The 21,336-nt window shown below is 36.2% G+C and overlaps 1 protein-coding gene across 1 annotated transcript in view; it reads left to right on the top strand.

Moving 5' to 3' along the window:
* The window catches only part of HECW2 (HECT, C2 and WW domain containing E3 ubiquitin protein ligase 2), a 204,640-nt gene extending 200,708 nt beyond the window's left edge, over positions 1–3,932 (top strand). Inside the window, exon 28 of the mRNA XM_069469056.1 lies at positions 3,531–3,932. Within this exon, the coding sequence (XP_069325157.1) occupies positions 3,531–3,642 (112 nt within the window). The 3' untranslated portion in view covers positions 3,643–3,932. The remainder of the gene's footprint in view (positions 1–3,530) is intronic.
* Positions 3,933–21,336: the final 17,404 nt, after the last annotated feature.

The following is a 21,336-nucleotide window of genomic DNA, read 5'->3' on the forward strand; positions in this document are numbered from 1 at the left end:
ACTGCAGAGAGGCGTGCAGACTTCCTGTTTCTCTACGCAGAACTCAGGAAGAATGAAAGGACTGCTGCCTACTCCCAGCTTTGCTTCACCACCTGCCCTTGACAGATGATTCTGCTATGTCACACCTAACGTCACATTGCCACCTTTTCTTGGACTGTTTCACTATCTTGAGACCTGTTACTAGTTTTCTATTGCTGCAAAACAAACTACCACAAATTTAGCAGCTTAAAACAGCACATATTCATTATCTCACTGTTTCCATCAGGGAGCTTAGCTCCAGGCAGTTTAGCTAGGTTTTCTGCTCATTGTCTCACAAGACTGAAATCAAGGTGTTGACTGCGCTGCATTCTCATCTGAAGGGTCAACTAGGGAAGGATCTGCTTCCAAGCTCCCTTAGGTTGTTGGCAGAATTCATTCCTTGTGGTTGCAGGATTTATGATAGTTTGCTTCTTCAAATCCAGCCTTGGTGAGAGTCTTCCTTTATTTTGTATCATTTATATGACTCAATAAGAAATCCGAAGGCTTTAAAAGATAAGTGGACTTAACACTCATTAGGATGGCTATTATTAAAAAAACAACAACAACAAAATAGGTGTTGGCAAGTATATGGAGAATTGGAACACTTGTGTACTGTTGGTGGGAATGTAAAATGTTGTAGCCACTATGAAAAACAATATAGTTGTTCCTTAAAATATTAAAAATAGAATTACTATATGATCCAGCAGTTCAACTTCTGGGTATATCCCCAAAATAATTGGAAGCAGGGACTTAAACAGATATTTGTACACCTACGTTCATGGCAGCATTATTCACAGTGGCCAAAATGTGGAAACAATTCGTGTCCATCAGTGTATGAATGGATAAACAATGTGGTATACACATGCAATGGAATATTATTCAGCCTTAAAACAGAAAGAAATTCTGAACCATGCTACAGCATGAATCTTAAAAACACTATGCTAAGTGAAATAAACCAGTCACAAGGGACAAATATTTTAAGATTCCATTTATATGAAGTACCAAGAATAGTCAAATTCATAAAGACAGAAAGTAGAATGGTGGTTTCCAGAGGCAGGCGAGAAGGGGAAATGGGAGTTACTATTTAATGGTTATGGAGTTTCAGTTTTGCAAGATGAAAAAATTCTGGAGATGGACAGTGGTGATGGTTGCAGAATAATGTACATGTGTTTAATGCCACAGAGCTGTGCACTTAAAAATGGTTTAAATGATAAATTTTATGTTATGTGTATTTTACCACAATAAAAATATGAAAAAGAAAAGATAAACAGGCAAGGGAGATGAACTTGTAAATCACAGAACAGGAACTGCTACAAACAAGAGCAGACTTGAGGAAAGATGCTTTTGTTGGTAACCAAAGAAATAAAAATTTAAAAATGATAATGCGCTTCCATCTTTGAGTCTAATGGGTTAATGAATGTTATGTGTCTAACACACAAGTCTAGCATATAATTATATTCAAAACATATTTCGTTTCTCTGCTTCTTCCTCTCCTCCTAGAACAGAGATAGAATCTTCATTTAACATTTTTATTCCAGTGTTTCATGCAAGATGAATTTTAAACCATTCCTGGGACTCAATTTTAGTATGCTAGTTGAATTTTTGAAATATTAAAACCTTTTCCTTGAGGTTCAAGTTTGGAGTCCACTATAAGAAGGTGTAAGAAGAAATATATTAAATGCAGTTCTCGAATGTTTGTTGTATCAAAAAAAAGTGTCTGCCTAAAAAGATTAAATGATTTCTACCAGTATATCCCACAATTTATAGTAATAAGAGTGGCAAATTCTGAGTGAATACTATCTCTATGTTGTAAAACTGGTACAGGTTGATCATCCCTAATCCAAAAATCCTAAATACAAAATGCTCCAAAGTCTTTTGAGTGTAAACATGACGCCACAAGTGGAAAATTTTGTGTGACAGGGTCACAGTCAAAGTGCAGTCAAAACTTTGTTTCGTGCACAAAATTATTTAAACTATTGTATAAAATTACCTTCAGGCTATATGTATAAGGTATATAGTAAACAAATGAATTTTGTGTTTAGACTTGCATCCCATCTCCAAGATATATCATTACATATATGCAAATATTCCAAAAATTTGAAAAAATCCAAAATCTGTAACATTTCTGGTCCCAAAGCATTTAAGGGATACCCAACCTGTATTCTTATAACAGATCTCCTTCATGTTCCTATTTCTAATAAGCCATGTGGCCACATACCTGTCTTATTATCTCTTTACTATCTCTTAGTTTTCTTGGGCTATTAATACTTTTGGCAATTTATCAATGGCAATTAGAGTAAATCTTTTTGATGATAATGAGATATAGCCAATAATATATCTATTATGAATTGATCAAACATTATGAGCCAGGCATTCTGTTAAGCATGTTTCTGTTATTTTGTTTAATTTTCACATCCTTCCAAGACAAATTATATTATTCCCTTCCTTTTACAGGTAAGAAAATTGAGACTCAGCATTTTAATAACTCCAAATCCTCACTACTCCTTGTTGGTAGAGCTGGAATTCAAACACAAGTCTGTCTAACTCCAAGCCTCTGATCTTCCCTCTATGCTATACTGCATCTAGGAATATTAATTATATTTATTTCATAAGGGAAAAGTAATTTATAGGAGTAAAATTTAAACATGTGACTTTGTAGAAATAGCCTGCTAATAATTATAGCTCCTGCAATTTCATACTCATTCAGAAGAATTTTTTAAGTCAAAGTTATTTAGGTCCTATAAACAGGCTGTTGTACATTCAGAGTGGAATGCCTCCTATTCCGTGTCAAAAGTGCAGATTTGCTTCCTGATAAGATGTACTATTTGGAGACTGTCTATTTTTTATTATGATTCAGGTGCACATAACAGGAAAACATTTTTTTCCTATCTTGGCAAAAGGAGAGGTATTTCTAAAAAAGAATACTTAATGTAATGATTTAAATGGCACTTTTTTTGCATTGTGAATGGGGAGAAAACAGATTATAGCACAGGATCCAAAGGAGTAACAATGGTCTACTGACTTACACAGAAAAGTCCAGCCAGGGAATTTCCCAAGACTCTAAGCCATGAGACAGGTCTTCAGAGACACTGGGTGCTCTTCCTTGCCCAAGAAAAAGAAAAAATGCAAAACTGCAGATTATCTGAGAGACATGCAGGCAAATTTCCAGCTCTGAAAATGAACTACTTTGCAAGGCCTTATACCCATGTCCTAAAAAAATCTAAACCGAAAGAGAAACAAAAAACCAAACTTGTCTTTATAATTCTTAGACAACTCAACAAACTAATTTATATGTAATGTAGCTTTTAAGTGGTTGTGAAAATGTTTTTTAAATATACTCTTTCCCTTAGAGAAATTAACTTTTGAATTTTTAAAGTTAAAATGTTTTCAAAGGTTTTCCAAAAGTAATATGAAAATTGGTAACAAGTAAATTTGAATATGAAAGACACACACATTCTCATTCTCATTTCACTTGCCTGTCCTAAACTATGTGTTGCCTCTTCTGTTTGCAGAGCTCATACTTGTTTTAACCGTCTGGATCTGCCCCCATACCCATCCTTTTCCATGCTTTATGAAAAACTCTTGACAGCAGTTGAGGAGACCAGTACCTTTGGACTTGAATGAACTGGAAGCACAATGCCCAGCTCTTTGTGGACAGGCAATTTCAGACGCTGCCTTCTGGAAGAATGACTGAACACTGGAAGTTTCAAGAGTTTGCTTCCTTTAGGGTAACGCTGAGTGCTGTTATTTTCCAGGAACACGTGCGCTGTCACGTATGGGGACTGGTGATGAGTCCTCTTGGAAGGATTGGGTGAGCTTGATGCCCAGGGAACAACCCAATAGTCTTTCAATCAACAGTTCTTGACTGCCAAACTTTTTCCATTTGTTATGTTCCAAGACAGAGATGAACCTGTATATTATCAGCTCCATGGTAATTTCTAGGGACTCAGGAGAATCTTGAAACTTACTCTTGAATGTGGTTCAAGCCAAACTGGCAGCACTTGGCCCAATCTCCAAATTAGTGCAAGTTAAATAATATAATAAAAACAAATATATTTCCTGAAAGTATATTCATTTAAGCCCTAAGTTATAACAGAATATTCGTTTCTTGCTTATGAGTGCCTGCATGGTGTGCACCATAGGTTTCAGCTTTCATGGGACATGAGTGAAAATGAAACCAAGTCAATATGAGGTAACTTTAAAGATTTGCAATAAGGTGGTCTGTGACAATGTATATGCAAGTGGTATGTGTGTAATTATGGCTGAAGACAAACCGTTATTCAATGAATTACTAATGACAGATTTTATGCTTTATAATGCATGAAAACAATTTTAAAATAACTAGCAATTAATCACAGCATATCAGGAAAAAGTACACAGTGAGTTCTGTTTATTTTTTATAGGTTCATTATATTTATGTTCTTTAAGATGTATATAAGAACCTACCTATCATGCTGTATGTATCACCTGTTCCATTGTCATGTTCCATGCTTACTCGGGCATCATGCTAGTATGCATCCATTTAAGCACTCTCAAGGGAACAAAAGGGCCTTTTATTTTTATAAAGGTTAAAACAAAATCCCCAAAATATTTTGCACTGAATGTACCAAAGTTGAAGGGACATTACTATATGACTAACAGCAACTCCATCACTTGACAAGTACAATAGAAAATAGCTTCTAAATCAGACTTCCTTCACAGTGCCGTGTCTACCACTACAAGGACTGTGCATCTGAGTAATAATTTTTTAAGACTCACTATATGTGATAGTATGATATGCATTTATTTAAAATGCATTAGATTCTCTTCCATCCATCAAATACTTTATAGGATGGCATTTAATACAGATATTTCGTATTTCCCCCACTGCTTTTTATTTGTACAGCATCATTAAACACTAAGCTCAGTTAAGGAGCCATCAGCAACACTGAAAAGATCAGCTCTCTTTAGTAATAAGAATTCCATTTTCCCTCATCAATGAAGACATCACGAATTGAAACTCTCAGTACTATATTTCTAAGCCTGCATTTTCACTGATGCATAATTTTCTTATTAAGAAACAGGTTTTCTATGGTAACTCCAAAACTGCATGATATCATTCACCTTATTTCTTCTTAATTTTTATGAGAGGGTGTCCTTCATCTTAATTGCTTTTGGGATTACTCCACATCATTGTTTATTTCTTGACTTATGGCCATAAATAATCAGACATTCAATAGAGTGAAGTTAAATTGAGGATGATAAAAGCGTTGGATTAACATTTGGTTTGCCAGCCTATGGGTTTACAGGCATTCCCCAAATATTTCTTTGAGACTTACATTTATAAGCAGCCATGGAATTCCTATTATGGGATGTTGGCAATCTTGTATTTTATAGAGGTCATATGCATAGTTTTCATAGGTGTTTCATGAGAACTGATTGCTCTCCTGTTGCTTAAGCTGTGTTTACTATTGGAAGCCTCAAGAGGAATAGCACTCATGTTGCATTCCTGCACTAGAGGCAGGTACTGCAATGTAGGGAAACGTTCTGAAAAAAGGTTATATTAGAAAATATATAATAGAAATCTGGACACAAGAAAGGAAGATTTCTCTGTATACAATAATTGGACCAGAAAAAAAGGGAAAAGAAAAAAAAATTAACTGGAAATGTTAGTTTGTACTTATTGATCATGAATACAAGTATATATTTAATTTTGCAAACTGTTTTCACTTGTTTGTATTTTTTCATTATAAGTAAAAGTAATAACACTTTTTTTTAAATCACATTTTTGATGGTATATGAGATGTTTTAGAGCTGGCATCCTCTAAGCAGCAGATATAGAAGGTTGCATTTCTTTCAAAAATACATTCATAGACCATGTTTGCTTTCATTTTGGTTTGATATACTTTGTTACCATTCCATATTATTAGGTAAAAAAGATTTGAAATAAAATGTATCTCTTTATTCCTAACAAACACATTTCTTTGTTAAGGCATCCAACTTCTTCCCAAATAACAGTTCACTTTAATATATGCAGACATTCTTGGTATAATTGTCTAGTTGATACTGTTCTCAGAATTGGGAGTTATCAAAGATATACTTAGCATATCATAACACCATAATAACCTATCTATTATTCTTTATTACTAAAATAAAAAACAGCCAATGCTAACTATATAAAATATTAAATAACATTTCCACAGAATAAATTAGACTTTAATATATTCTACAATTAGAAATATCCATAAATATTTTCTTCTGCACTATGAACCCAGATAACTAGGATTTATGGTCTTTTTTTTTTTTTTTAAGAAATTCATAAGCGATGCTCCTTATACTATAGAAGACAGCCACAATACATCATATATGTATGCAGAACATCTCTTGGATGAGAGAACGGGCACTGTATTGGCACTCACTCTGTGCTAGTCAGTGTGTTTGATGATGGAGCTACAAGATTCTAACTAAATCTGCCCTTGAGAAGATCACAGTCTAGTAGAGTAGACACCAAGGTTTAAAAAAGTATTTTTAATAAAATTTGGCAAGTTCTACAATCAAAGAATGAAGATAGAACAACTTATTTTATCTGGGAGATTCAGTGATGACTTCACATAAGAGAAATAGTGTAGCTAAAAAAAAAAAAAAAAATCACATAAGTGCTGTTTGTGTTGGTAACTAATGGCATGTAATAATGTATCAATACTGGTCAAGTGTTTTGACGCCCAGGAGGGTTTAAAGTGTGTAGGTGGGAAGCTGAACTGTGAAGGAGCAACTCAAGGTCTTCAAATTATGAAGGAAATGCCAGAATTAAGTCTGGTAGTTTCCCTCAGTTTCCCTTCATCTGTACCACAGTGTACCTTCAGTTTTCAGTGTGAAAAATCCTAGTCCCTGAGCCCAAACAACTTCTGGCATCAAAACTTTTTTCTCATGCACAAATTGAGTGGATCCGGGTCCAAGAAGTATGGTCACAATTTTCTAGCATGTGTTGTATAATATTTATAATTTAGTAGAAATTCTATAATAAGGAAAATCCATTTAACCTGCATAACAATCAGAAATGGTAAAAATGCATTCAAATGAATGACAGTAATGGTAGAATATGTTTGCACAGTGCTTTAGAGTTTCAAAGTGCTTTCAGGTACATCCTCTGTTTTGATCCTCACATTCTTTGTGGGGTACAAATGTCAAGTCCCATCTGGGTTGAGACTGATTTTCATGGATGGCTTGTGGGATCAGTTTCAGTACTCTATAGTCACAATTCTGTGTTTCATCTCGAGAAATGTGGATAGTAATGTTTGTAACAGTATATTCCATTTTCAGTGACTTTTGCAGGATGCTTCATCTACCCAAACTCTCTTTCTGAAACAAACACACTTAAAATGTAACACCTGAAAAATCCATGAAGAAATTAGTCTATTCATGGAAAAAACTCCCCATAGACCTAATATTTGCATTTTAATACTTGTCATGAGAAATTGAAAAGGGGGGGCAAAATTTGGTTGCTTTTGATGGATTTATATGGTATAGTTTTCTCAAATATTTGTAAGTAAGATAATGGAAAAAGCAATAATCAAAAGCCTTATTTTATTTTTTAATTTTTAATAATGATGGATCCAGTAAGCCCTGATAGCTGAGTTCCAATGATATCCATGAAGGAACCACTGCAGGTTCTTCCTCCCTGTCTTCCTCACATTCATTCAAATGATTTTTTAATATCTTTCTGCACAAATTTTATTTATGACTTGACCACTTGTCACTCTTGTAATGAAGAGTCTGGGAGGCTGTTCAAGTTAACCTTATTCAGAGGGAGGTGAAATGATGCTGTATCATCATTAAAAGGTATCTGCAACCCTGCATAATAAAAACATGCATAGAAGAATGTGGTCTAATTTCCAAACTGAGTCTGAGTTTCAGGGCCTTGTGCTCCATTTTATGGGCTGATTTAGTTGATGAGACAACACGCTAGATGTTAGCTATCTTACTTCCTTGAGACTTGAGTTGAAATTAATAATAATGTTACTTTTAGATTCCAATTTTGCAAAACTTATTTCCTTTCTAGTTCAATTGTGTTTTCCAGATAAATTTGTTTGTCTAGCATGGAAGCAAAGGAATACCAGAGTCAATAAAGCTATCTGAATTGCGGCTTAAGGCCAACTGCTGCCCACTGAAAGGGTGATAAAAATAAAAAGTAGGAAAGAGGAGCCCAGCAGCTGTGCCACCCCCAAGAATGTAATGCTAATTATTGACCAACTGTCAAGATTCCGCATGGCAACTGCATTCCAAGGAGCTGGCACAAAGGATACCCGGATTGTGTGCTGCCCATGTCATAGCAATGTGGGCCAGAAGGAGCAAAATGATGGTGAAGACAGGAGTGTAGCAGAGGGAAAGTGAGAACAAGGGTGGAAGGATCATCTTAGGACATGGTGGGGGTAGAAACATCCTTCAATTTGGAGAAGAATGCTGTGTTGCCTAACTGAGGCACTGTTTGATAATCTATTTGGTGGGAAATGCCCTCATTTTATAACTTCACTAGGTTAACATTTTCTGTATTGCAAAAGGGAATTTAGCCTCAGAGTATTAAAGCTAACCATAGCTTAATCAGGAGATTCAACAATTTAGCATTAAATTATGTTATGAATTTTTTTAACTTAAGTATTAGTGTTACCATTATTGAACATGGTGTATAAAATAAAAGAAAGGGTGCTTATATTTGATTATACTTAATTTGGTTTTGAGCAGACATTCTTTGACATTAGAATAGCTTTGGAGACATTTTCATGGTTTCTAATGGTAACTCAAATATTCTCTGTTAATCTAGAAGGGAAAACCCTAAAAGTGAGGGTTGCAAATGGAGACCGAATCAGTGTTTCCAATTTAGGAAGTTAGTCAAGAAAGAAAATACATTTGCTTAGATTTTATCTGCAAGGTAGTTGATTTGGCTTTCGTGATGGAACAGCTCAGCAGAATAGGACAGCCCTAGTTGTGTGGTTTCTGGGGAACACAGGAGAATCAAATTTATACATGTGATTTTTATGTCTAGTGGCCTTGGGCAGGTGATATCTTTCTAGCCAACTTTTGAGATATTACAACCCTGAGGAGTGTTGATAGGCACTTGTATGATTCAAACTGAATCAGCTATTATCGATGCAGGTAAGGAACCATCAGTAAACAACTTCTGGTTACTATCACCTTCTGTAAAAAAAAATAAAAAATAAAATAAAGAAAAGGGTAATGTTCAAGAAATACCTTGGGAAGGATTAGCCAGGAATTAACACGGAACTGAATGTTCTTTTTGGACCCTAATGCTCTAAAAGATGTAATTACAACCTATTTTTCTTTATATAATAGCATAAGTAAAATTTGGGGCTGTTAATATGTTGGAAAGTGCTTAAGATTACATGTTTTTATAATAGGGATGCAGGCATTCCAAAATAAATGAATAAAAATACATGCATCTCTCTCGTCTCTTACTGGAAGTATTAATCTAATTTTATAATAATGCTTACTTTTTAATATTCAGGCTCTGTAAAAAAAATATTTATTTCTAAGATTTCAGGAGAGTACAGGTGGTGTATTTTTTTAAGCCTTTTCATTTCTCTTCACCAACCCCACTCATGTCCGCTACACCATGTATCACGGTTAATAGTGATGTTTCTATTTTTGAGTTGATTTAAGCTTCATATTTATGTGGCTTTTAGTAGAGAATAATAATGGGGGATACTTGTTACTAGTATCAATATTATATAGCTCTCATTTCACCTTACATTTAAATTTCTTTTTTTTTTCCAAAGCAAATAATGCAGATTGTTGACATCTTAGAAATGGTTTGTGGGAGGTATTATATAGAGCCTAAGACTCTCAACTGGGACTAGCTGTTTATTTTCTGAGACATCTGTATTCTTATCCTCACCCTCACCTGCACCCCTGACTCTTTCGTTGTATTTTTTATGATTCTGAAATGCTTTGAGGGGAAGATATTTTAATGTGTACAATTTGTTTTATTTTCATACTGATCTCTATTTTTGTTTAAAACCATGTTGCATCATGAAATCACTTAATCCAAAATAAATCTTCTTTAAAAAAATAGATTATGACTTTTCTGTCAGACTTTTGGGAAGCAAAACAGGAGGGAGGAGAACAAAAGTACAGATAAGATCTCATGGGATTAGTTTGCAGCTCTATGAAAACAGGAGGTTCTCTTTTTTGGTATTAATAATTATTTTGTTTATTTTTATATCTTCTTATTTGATATATTTTATTTATTTATTATTTGTTTATTTTATTTGGAATCTATTTTGTTTTTCCCTAAAGAATATTTCACTATTTGATGGGCCACGAATGGTAAAGGGATGAATTAGCACAAATCATCTCTTAACTCACATGGGTTGAGACTATTTGTTAAACCATCTTGGTTGAATGATTACTTCATATACACACATACACACCACTACTACCACCACCACCACCCACAGCAGTTGAGTCTGGGGGTCGCATATTCACATGCCTGCAGGGACCAGGTGGGTATTTAATGAGTGAATCTGACTGGATATAAACAACAGAGAATGGTGGGGCTAACCTAAAGAGAGCATTCTAATATTTTGCTCCAGCAGATCCTAGCCACTTGAAATTCAGGTTCAGTGTTGAAAGGTCTTCTGATTTATCAAGAATGGATTAAACCAAACATGTCTACAGGTTGAATTTGTCTTGCAGGTCGCTAGTTTGGAACCCTTGATTTAATCAATAACATTATCTTTTATACTTGATTGACTGGTGGTGTAAAGTGACCAAATAAAAAAATGTGACTAAGACATGGCAGTTAAGAAGAAGAGATGGGGAAAGGAGAATGGCAAATACATACTATAAGCACAGTCAGTCACTAAAGGATATTCTTGAAAATTATCTGTGTTTATACCACTATCTTTCTGAAAACTGACTCATGTTAATCGAGTGAGTTAAGATGATTCCTGTCAAGATTTCATGAAACAGATGTGGCATTAAACTTTTTAGTCTCTATTTTAGATTAGAAAGGAACTTCATATATCACATGAGAGCAGTTAAAGCAGAAGATTCATCTTCTATCACTGATTTAAGTGTGACATTGTTATGTAGGGGAAGAGAAAGATTCTGCATTCATGGCACCAACTTCCTGGTTTTTGTGTCATAATGTTTCCTCTATATCCTTTGTCCTCAATGTACTTTTATTGTGATAAATTTATCAGCCTTAATTATTTCTTTTAGTATAAATCTGAAACCCACTTAATTAGTGAATGTTTAATAATGAATAATAATTCCCACCATCTACCATCTTGGGAAGTCTTTCATGCTGTTTTTTACTTCATCCTTGGACCAGAAAGCCTTTAACCTCTTCATCAAGGAATGAAGATTTTCTCTTCATATTTTCTTCCTTTACTTGTTCTAAAATTATTCATTAATAACTTTTTTCCCTTCTAAATAGATACGTCACTAGTATTTCATTTGTCAACCAAAGTAAACTTTGGAATCACAAAATAAATTGAAACGAGAATATCTGATAAAGATATAGTGTTTACATTGACACATGAGTTTTACACACTTTATTTGTTCAATTATTTAAAAACCCTCATATAGATAGATCCTTCCAAAAGTTGTTTAGTCACTGGTTTTTCATTTAGAAAGGAAAAACTAGCAATTTTTCAAAGCTTAAATTATTGGAACAGTATCTGTTTCTTTGATAATTTATAATGATGTTATAAAATACCACCTCTTGCTACACAAAATACTTGGATAGTGTCACAATTCATATGCAGGTTGGTGTTCAGCTTGCATTAGAAAATGGACCCCAGGTCCAAATTCTTGAACCTTGTGATGACATTGCCAACACATACCTGTCTCTGTCCTTGTCCCCACCCCCAAATTAAATTCCTGACTTCCCAGCTAAGTAAAGACTTACTTTTACTGCAAGGATTGTCCCAATGTCCAATGCCATCTCTTTAGAATTGGATTAAACCATATAAGGATATCTTTTGCAGAATAAGTAGAAACAGGTCTAAAGAGACCGAATGGATTAGACTGAATGTTTGTGTCCACCCAAAATTCATATGTTAAAAAGTTAATCCCTAATGTGATAGTGTTTAGAGGTGGGGCCTTTGAGAGGTGATTAGGTCATGAAGGTGGAACTCTCATGAATAGGATTAGTGCCCTTAGGAAAGAGACCTCAGTGATCTCCTTTGTCCCTACTGCCATGTGAGCTCAAAGTGAGAAGACGGCCATCTACGGACCAGGAAGCTGACCCTTACCAGACCCTGAATCTTCCAGAGCCTTCATCTTGGACTTCCCAGCCTGTGGAACTATGAGAAATAAATTTGTGTTGTTTATAAGCTATCCAGTCTCTGATGTTCTGTTACAGCAGTTCAAATGGACTAAGAGAGGCCAAGAGGTTTCCAGTGCCTGTTTCTTCCTAAGCCCGTACTCCCAGCTTGACCCCCCATATCTTACTTTAAAGGAAAGGCAAGTTCCAGAAGAGAAAGCCAGCCCGTAAAAAGAAGTAAGATAATGTATTTTCTAATACTTAAAGTGGCACTGGTCCAGATCGCCCACTCCAGGTCTTCTCAGAGCAGCAAAGCCCTGAATGGAACCAGCCCAGGTCATTCTGATAGGTCCAGAAAAATGGGAGGGCCCCGGAATAAGAGGATCAGACTTGCTTAAGGTTGGGCAGCTCCCTTTACTTTCCATGGCCTAGAAATCTAAAAGAAATCTCAAGTGATAAAATCTCAAAAGAGAAAATGTAAGTTTGGATTTCTGAGCCTGTCCTGTGCAGAACGGCATTTCTCCTTTGGGAGGGAGGGAGGGAGACTGGGGAGGAGCTGTGCATTCTTCTTAGGGGCCAATTTTAGTCTTGAATGACTGACTTCCCAGAACAAACAAAACAAGCCATTTTTAACGTTGGCTAAAGAGCTATACACCAATTAGTGCTAATTTACTAGTACTCCAGTTTAGATTAGAAAATCTTATCAGCATTTCTTAAATGTTGCATCATATTACCAATAATGATTGAGGATCCTTCAATATGGAGAGGAAGCTTGAAGCCAGCTCTACTGATACTAAATTATTTGTATGTTTTATTTATTTTTAAGTAAACTTTTTACATATCAAAGTTGGTTTCAGTTTGCAAATAGGATTTTTTCCTCTTTAGCTTTAATAACAACTGCCCCCTCCCCTCAAATACTAAAGTTACCTGATGATCCAGGAAAATACCACTTTGATTTTGCCTGTTCCTTGGCTGTCTGCTGTGTACTCAGGGGTGTGTATACATTGGTTTGCAAAGCAATGCCTATATCATCAGAGTCTCTTCTCACATAATACTACTGATGATTTGGAGCTAAAATGTTTGGGTTTGTTTTCTCTCATCTGCAATTAGCCTGTCTGTTATATCACTCATAACAATGTTTAAGGAGGAATGAAGATAACAGGCTGTCTGAATCTTGGAACCAAGCAGAAATGCCAACGGTGTTGTGGTTGGAGTATATGTGCACATCTTTTCTGCCCTGCCACACAGTTTAGGTGTGGTAAGAGTTGTACAAGTACACATTAGTGAATGTTTCCTAGCTGATTCTGACCTGTCCTTAGCTAAGGCCCTTAGTTAAGACACAAAATCATATTTCAAAAATTAGCCCTCCTCCTTGGAGAAATGACTGATTCTAGGAAAAATACAAGATGAGCCTGGTGCATCTTATAGTGCATGCTAGAAAGTAAAGAAAGTAATATCAAATTATAACAAAACATATAAAATAAATGTAAGTCCACACTGATAATTGAATAATTAATAAATGAAGAGATAGACCTCCTGTGCAGAATGACTCCAAATAACTGTTTGTTTGTTTGTTTGTTTTGTTTTTCAGCTCATTATGGGGGTACAAAAGTTCAGGCTACATATATTGCCCATGCCTCCCCGTCGCCCCGAGTCTGAGCTTCAAGTGTGTCCATTCCCTAGACAGTGCACATCCCACTCATCATGTAGGTATGCACCCATCCCTTCCACCCAGCCCCGACCTCTGTCCGATACCCAGTTGGTGTTATTCCCAAATGTGCACTCAGGGAAACCAGTTTGCTGGTGAGTACATGTGGTGCTTATTTTTCCATTCTTGGGATACTTCACTTAATAGAATGGGTTCCAGCTCTCTCCAGGAGAACCAAAGAGATGCCATATCGCCATTATTTCTAATAGCTGAGTAATATTCCATGGTATACATATACCACATTTTACTAATCCATTCATGAATTGATGGGCATTTGGGTTGCTTCCACATCTTTGAGATTGTGAATTGTGCTGCTATAAACATTCAAGTGCAGGTGTCTTTCTTATAGAATGACTTTTGTTCTTCTGGGTAGATGCCCAATAATGGGATTGCTGGATCGAATGGTAGGTCTACTTGAATCTGTTTAAGGTATCTCCACATTGCTTTCCACAGGGGTTGCACTAGTTTACAGTCCCACCAGCAGTGTATGAGTGTACCTGTCTCTCCACGTCCACAAAGACCCCTAAGGCAACACACCCAACAACAAAAATAAATAAATGGGACCTGATCAAATTAAAAAGCTTCTGCACAGCCAAAGAAACAGTCATGAGAGTAAACAGACAACCTACAGAATGGGAAAAAATTTTCGCATACTACACATCAGATAAAGGACTGATAACAAGAATCTATTTAGAACTCAGGAAAATCAGTAAGAAAAAACCGAACAACCCTATCAAAAAGTGGGCAAAGGACATGAATAGAAATTTTTCAAAAGAAGATATAAAAATGGCTAACAAACATATGAAAAAGTGTTCAACATCTCTAATCATCAGGGAAATGCAAATCAAAACCACAATGAGATATCACTTAACTCCAGTGAGAATGGCCTTTATTAAAAAGTCCAAATAATTTATGTAGATACTCCACCCTTAAATGTGGGTGACCTACAGGGACATCTTTCAAAAAAGTACAGCAAAGAAAAGGGGGAAAGGGGAGAAAAGTAACTTTATAGTGAAAAAACCTGACAAATACCACCTCAGCCAGGTGATCAAGTTCAATATCAATGGATATAAATGATGTGGATAGTGAATGTACCCTTGCACAATGTGATAAAAATGACATTTACCTCTGTGGTCCTGCTTCCCAAAACACATAATCCCAGTCTAGCCATGAGAAAAACATCTGACAAATTCCAATAGAGGGGCATTCTACAAAATTCCTAACCAGTGCTTGTCAAAACTGTCAAAGTCATCAACACCAAGAAAAGTCTGAGAAATGGTCACAGCCAACAAGAGCCTAATGAGACATGATGACGAAATGTAATATGGTACCTGGATAGGATCCTGGAACAGAAAAAGGACGTTAGGTAAATACTAAGGAAATCTGAAGAAAGTATGGACTTCAGTTAATAATATATCAATATCATTTATTAATTATAACAAATACACCATACTAATGTAACATGTTAATGGGAAACCAGGTGGGAAGGATATGAGAACTCTCTCTACTATTTTCTCAATTTTTCCATAAGTCTAAAGCTATTCAAAAAAATAAAATATGTTAAAAATTAAAAGCTGAGTTTATGGAGAAAAGTGAGCTCTAAAAGCAGATCATGTAACAAAGCCCCCAAAATCAATTCACTGATGATTCTTTATTCACGGGGTAACCAGAGGCCAGTCTTTAACCATAACCAAATAGCAACTATAAAAATGAGCACAGGCAACTGCATAAATATCGAGCAATAGGAAGAATATTTGCTTGATATGGAAGATGGAATCAATGTTTTCATTCTAAGTAATATAATTGTGTTATAGATAGTAAATCTGATATTTCATATAAAGGGAAAATGGAGAATTATAGGTTACAGGAAAATACCTCAGTGACAGAATCTGCCTAAAGAAATAAGGAAAGTTCCAGAGACTTGGAAACCAGCTACTATAATGCCATGCCTAGCACAGTTCTGGAATAGTTAACTCATTGTATAGACGGGTGTGCAAAAATCTAAAGAAACAATCTCACACTGAGTATTCAACTAAATTCATCATTCAAGCTACACATGACTTTGTTTGCCAAGTAATTGATAAATACATTTATTTCTCTTTTACATTCTTAGAGTAATACTTCTATTTACCTTCCATTCTCAAGAACTAAATTATTCCACATAAAAGAGTTTACAATTTATTAAAACTCCCTAAGTGCGAAAACCTAAAAATTTTAATCATTCTTGTGGGAATATTTTAAAAGATATATAAATTTCTACAATCTTAAATAGGATATATTGGACAAAATGTATTTGTTGATGACTTAGGTCACCCTTATGGACAACAAATATAATATTATGCTATAATTGTTATACTGATGGATGTTCAACTGTTTTATCCCTAAATTAAATGGTCCAGGCTATGCTTTACCATTAATACCTTTCTAATCTTCCTTTCTGGTTGGCTAAAACTCCATTTTGCTTCCTATTCTCTATTTTGCTGTCTTAAGTTAGCCATATGCTGGGAAACCAAGTACACGAGCTCACCTAACATTCATAATAGACGGGATGTTGACAAGAACCTGAGGGCTATTCTTGGATAAAAGGACGGAAGTGCGCAAAGTGCCCGTGTTTTAGAGAATGGTGTGAAACAGTGGCTTTCTCACCTGGTTTCCGTGCCGCAGTGAAATTCAGCCCCACATGCACCTCAAAAGAAAAACTTTGGTTGGTGGGGACAGAATTATGGCCTAGTGTTACAGACTTTACATGTGGTTAAAAGGGACATTCACCAATAAAAATTGGCAAGTATCAGCAATTCCTCATTATTGCACAAGAAAGAATAAACTACAACACTCAAAGAGAAGGATAAGCTCAGAATAAATGGTTGTCCTTTAAGTAAGTTATTTTTTATTAATAATCAGGTTGTATTCTGTTATTTAAAATCTGCAGTCCTAACTATTGCATTCTATAAAGCATATAGTAGTATGTCTGGCACACAGAAAGTGTTCAAAATATGACTGTAGTATGGCATTTGTGTGATATCTGACCACCTGCAAGAGGTAGGCACTTCCTTACTAACCTCAGAATAGTTCTGTTCAAACGTGGACTGACGGTGAAGAGGCTTTATTCTCCCCTCTACTACATGTCTCTGCGGCTCTGACCAGAGAGGGGAAAGTCCTTCCCTCGGCTCTAACCCATTTCTCTCTCAATGGGTCCATTTGCCTGAATCGCATTTGTGAGCCAATTGTTAGAGTCTGTTTCTAATATTCGGGGAGGCTCCACTTCACTCACTAGGTGGCCAAACATGTGAGCCCCATTTTCCCGAGATCCTAGAGACATGGGAGTAGTAGTATCACATCAGATTCATCCACAAACCAGAAGCAAACTCTTTGTCTTTCCTTTTCTGAGGGCTTATAACCCATTCTAAGGCACCAAAGAGTTTATAAAAGCATGGCCTACCTCCACCAGAGTGACTAAAATTAAAAGGCCTGATGATAGCCACACTGGTCAAGGATATGGAGGGATGGGAATTCTCTGCATTACTGGCACGAGCACAGATTGATGTAACCACTTCGAAAAACTGTTTGGTAGCATTGACTAAAGCCAAACATTTGTAGAGCTATGACCAGCAATTTTACTTCTGAGTGTGTACTCAATAGAAATGAGCGCTTCTGTCCACCAAAGACATGGTCAAGAACTTTCACAGCACTTTATTAATAAGACTGGAGACAATGCAAATGTTTGTCAACAGTAGAATAAATAGTGATTGTGTTAATTCATTGGAATATAACTTGGTGATGAGAAAGACCAACTGCTGCTGCAAACAATGGCATAGATGAGTCTCAAAGACAAAAAGCCCCACACAAAAGAGGGCATTCTAGAAGACACTATTATGTGTGGTTTAGAGGTAGGCAACAGGAGCCTATGATGACAGAAGTCAAAACAGTGGTTGCTATGGGGATATTGGCTGGGCAAAAAGTGCAGGGGAACATCTGAGAAGCTAAATATGTCCTATTTCTTGACCTGGGTGGTAGTTACCAGGGTATATACATATTTAGTTATTATCCACTATATGCTTAACATATTAGCACTTGTATGTAAGTTATGGGTCAATAAAAAGAAAATTTTTAAATAAAGTGAGTTTGCTTTATTAAAAAAAAAAAAAAAAGTGGTCTTTGAAGTATAACAAATCTAGCTCCGTATCCTGGCTCTGCCACTTATTTGTTATGTGACTTCCGGCAGCCTCACCAACCTAAGTCTCACTTTTTTCATTTGTAAAATAAAATTCCTTTCTCATGTAGTGCTTTTTATGTTAAATAAGTTAATACATATCTGGCACGTTGCTTTGTACTTGTTAAGTGCTGAGTAGATGTTCCTTCCCTTTCCCCTTCTGCCCCAGTAGACTGGCCTCATAGTTCCCGTGTATCATCTTTGGGCGGCCACCAAATCTCAGGTCTCTTTGTAGGGGAAGGGTAATTGACTTTCCCTGGCCCAGAAAAGTAATCTAGCCTTCCCTAGATCAGATGACCAAACCACCTATTTCCTCAGGTCCATCCATCCATCTGTCCATCCTTCCATCCATCCAATCAACATTTTATTGAGTTGCTACTTTGTGCCAGGCACCATAATGAGTGCTGGGGAAACACTGCTGAATAAAGCAGCCATGGTTCCTGCCTCTGAGGAGTTTCCAACATCATGGGGAAGACAGGCAATAAAAAAATAAATCCATAATTACTAATTGTTATAAAAAGTGCTATAAAGAACAGGGTGCAGCAATGGACAGAGAAAGCCTCTCAGTGGATGTAACATTTAAGATGAGAACTGAGGTTGGAAGAGCACCAGTCATTGGGAGATCAGAGGGAAAGCTCTTGCAGTATCCTATCATTGCAGTCCTGTAAACATCCAAAATAATTACAGGGTATACATAAAAGCAGAATTACTGCCAAGGAGAATCTTCTCACATATGAATGTTGTAACATATATTCTGCTTCTCAGAAGAGTTTTTGGCCTACTTCCTCTTCCTTAGAAGTTAGACAGCCAGACAAGAGGCTTCCACTATAGTAATACAAACTCATTTGTATAAGGAGTTCTGGAGATGGGACATAATGGGAAATAAGAAATGAAAACAGGTAACCCATAACTTAGATTGTAGTGCAGTATACTGAAAAAGATACGGCATTTGTAGTTTCAGTTCAAATTTTGTCTTCACTCACTAGCTGTATGACCTTAAACAGGTCACTCATACTTTCTGAGTCTCAGTTTCCTCATTTGAGAAATGGGAATAATGATTCAAGGTTGTGTTCCCACAATTAAAAGAATTAAAAGAAATGACATAAACATTGTATCAAGCATAAAAAATATTGCCATGCATTATTTAGAACATTCCTGTGTGTCATTTCGCTATAAAACATCAATTCTTTGTACTCTTATTTGTGTAATCTAACTACAGAAATGTCAACTTTTAAAAACAACAGGTACATTCCTTTCTCTTAAATATCTTCCTCTAACTTTGGCTCTTGGTTTGCCATTCTTAGTTGTGTGCTAAATCTTATTACTTCAGGTGGTAAATCAATCTTGATTTTCTTAAATCTCCACCCGAAACCCCCGCAGGCAATACAGGTAGCAGCAGGGAGGGAGTGTGGCCCAGCCAGCTGGAGGAGACGTGAACAGCAAGTTGGGGGTGATATCAGGGGCCTCTAGGGCTGCAGACAGCTGCAGGTAAGACAGCCGTGCGCACGGCCTGGTTTGCCATCTGGACTTTGGGTCCTCCAGGCAAATCATGTTTCCTTTCTTCCACGTTGTCCACAGCTGCTGCATCGTAGGGCCTCCTCTAATGTTTTGGAAAAGGGGTGGGGGTGGGAAAGAAGAGAAAGCAGTCAGATACTTTTGCTCTCTGGAGAATCTTCTTTGTTAGGGGTAGCCCAAAAGGGTCTACAGTCTTCAGCTCTAGACTGAGCCCTGACCTATGGACAAATCACTTTCACAATCTCTTTTCTCATGTGTAAAATGGGATAATACTAGCCTTCCTTAAAGTCTCAGGATTGTTGAGGCTCAGATAAAACATTGCATGTGAAAGCTTTGTGACTCTAAAATGTTGTACAGACTTCAGGTACTATTAATATTAACATATCCTGTGCCACATTCAGCATGCATGCTGGCCTCGAAGCTTTCAGACTTGCTCTTGACTGAGCTACCAGAAGGGGATTTTTCTAGGTCGATGAGTAATGGAAAGTGTCTCAAAGGTATTGCCTATTTTTACTCTGAAACAGCAACCTTCTTAGAGATCGGCTTAACAGGGAGAAGAACGCAAGGGCTAGATGATTAAGAGATAATTAAATACTATACAAAACTAGCCTATTCTGATAACTTGTGTAATTTATATGGGCAAATATAAATGTGCTGGTTGGCCTAGGTTAAACTGAACAAAGCTCATTGAAGTAATGGGAACTGATCAAACCTTTATTTCTGTAATTTCCTGTGCTTAGCAGGAAGAGAAAAAAGACAAATACCCTGGGTGAGAGACAGGAAGAAATAAAGATGAGTGATTTTATGCCTATGCAACTTCTCTCAAGTACAACAAGATAATCATTTGTAAGGTGCTCAAAAATCTCATATTTAAAAAGATACCTCCCTAATTTAGGCTTGCAAGAAATAGGTTAACATTGGTCATTACATGTGCCTGTTTTTCAATTTCTCAACCTGTTGTCAAGGTGAAATGTGCTGATTTATGCTTTTCTCTTGACTTCTCCTACACACAAGCCTTTCTTCTGTGAAGTTAACTGTGGAAATATTGGACCACATCCAGGGAGCCCTAAACTCAAATCCAGTAATCAAAGAGCATGAGAAGAAAAAGCAATGGGTTACTTTCTTTGCATGTTTTCCTTAAATTATTTCAAGACACCAATTCAAAGAAGCCTTAATGGTACTATTTCAGTTGTATAAAGACGTTGCTTTTTCTAGTCAAAATTTAGTTAAACCCTTAATAATTTGAGTTAGCATAAAATGGGAAGATCTGAAGGGTCTAACTGGCCTGCACACTTCTCATTTTTGATGTCTGGCAATAAAGTAACTAGAATAGAAATACTTTAAATTTACTTGCAAATTGTAGAAGTCAGAACCATTCCAGGCCCTAGCAGCTCAAACAGAAAAGCATTATATTTTATACACCACATTAAATAATAACAAAAAGTCACCTAATAGGAACCAGTTCCAAAATCCTTTCTGGATAATTTGGTACATTTGAAATCTAGTGTGCTTTTCATGCCTCTCTTAAGCACTTTATAAAACAAGATACTCTCAAATGCGTTAGAACATTTCTGTTTTGATTGGCTCCGAATGGCTGGAGGTACTTGAAATAATTTATAA

Source organism: Eulemur rufifrons, chromosome 1 (assembly GCF_041146395.1).
Source record: "Eulemur rufifrons isolate Redbay chromosome 1, OSU_ERuf_1, whole genome shotgun sequence".
Taxonomy (NCBI): Eukaryota; Metazoa; Chordata; class Mammalia; order Primates; family Lemuridae; genus Eulemur; species Eulemur rufifrons.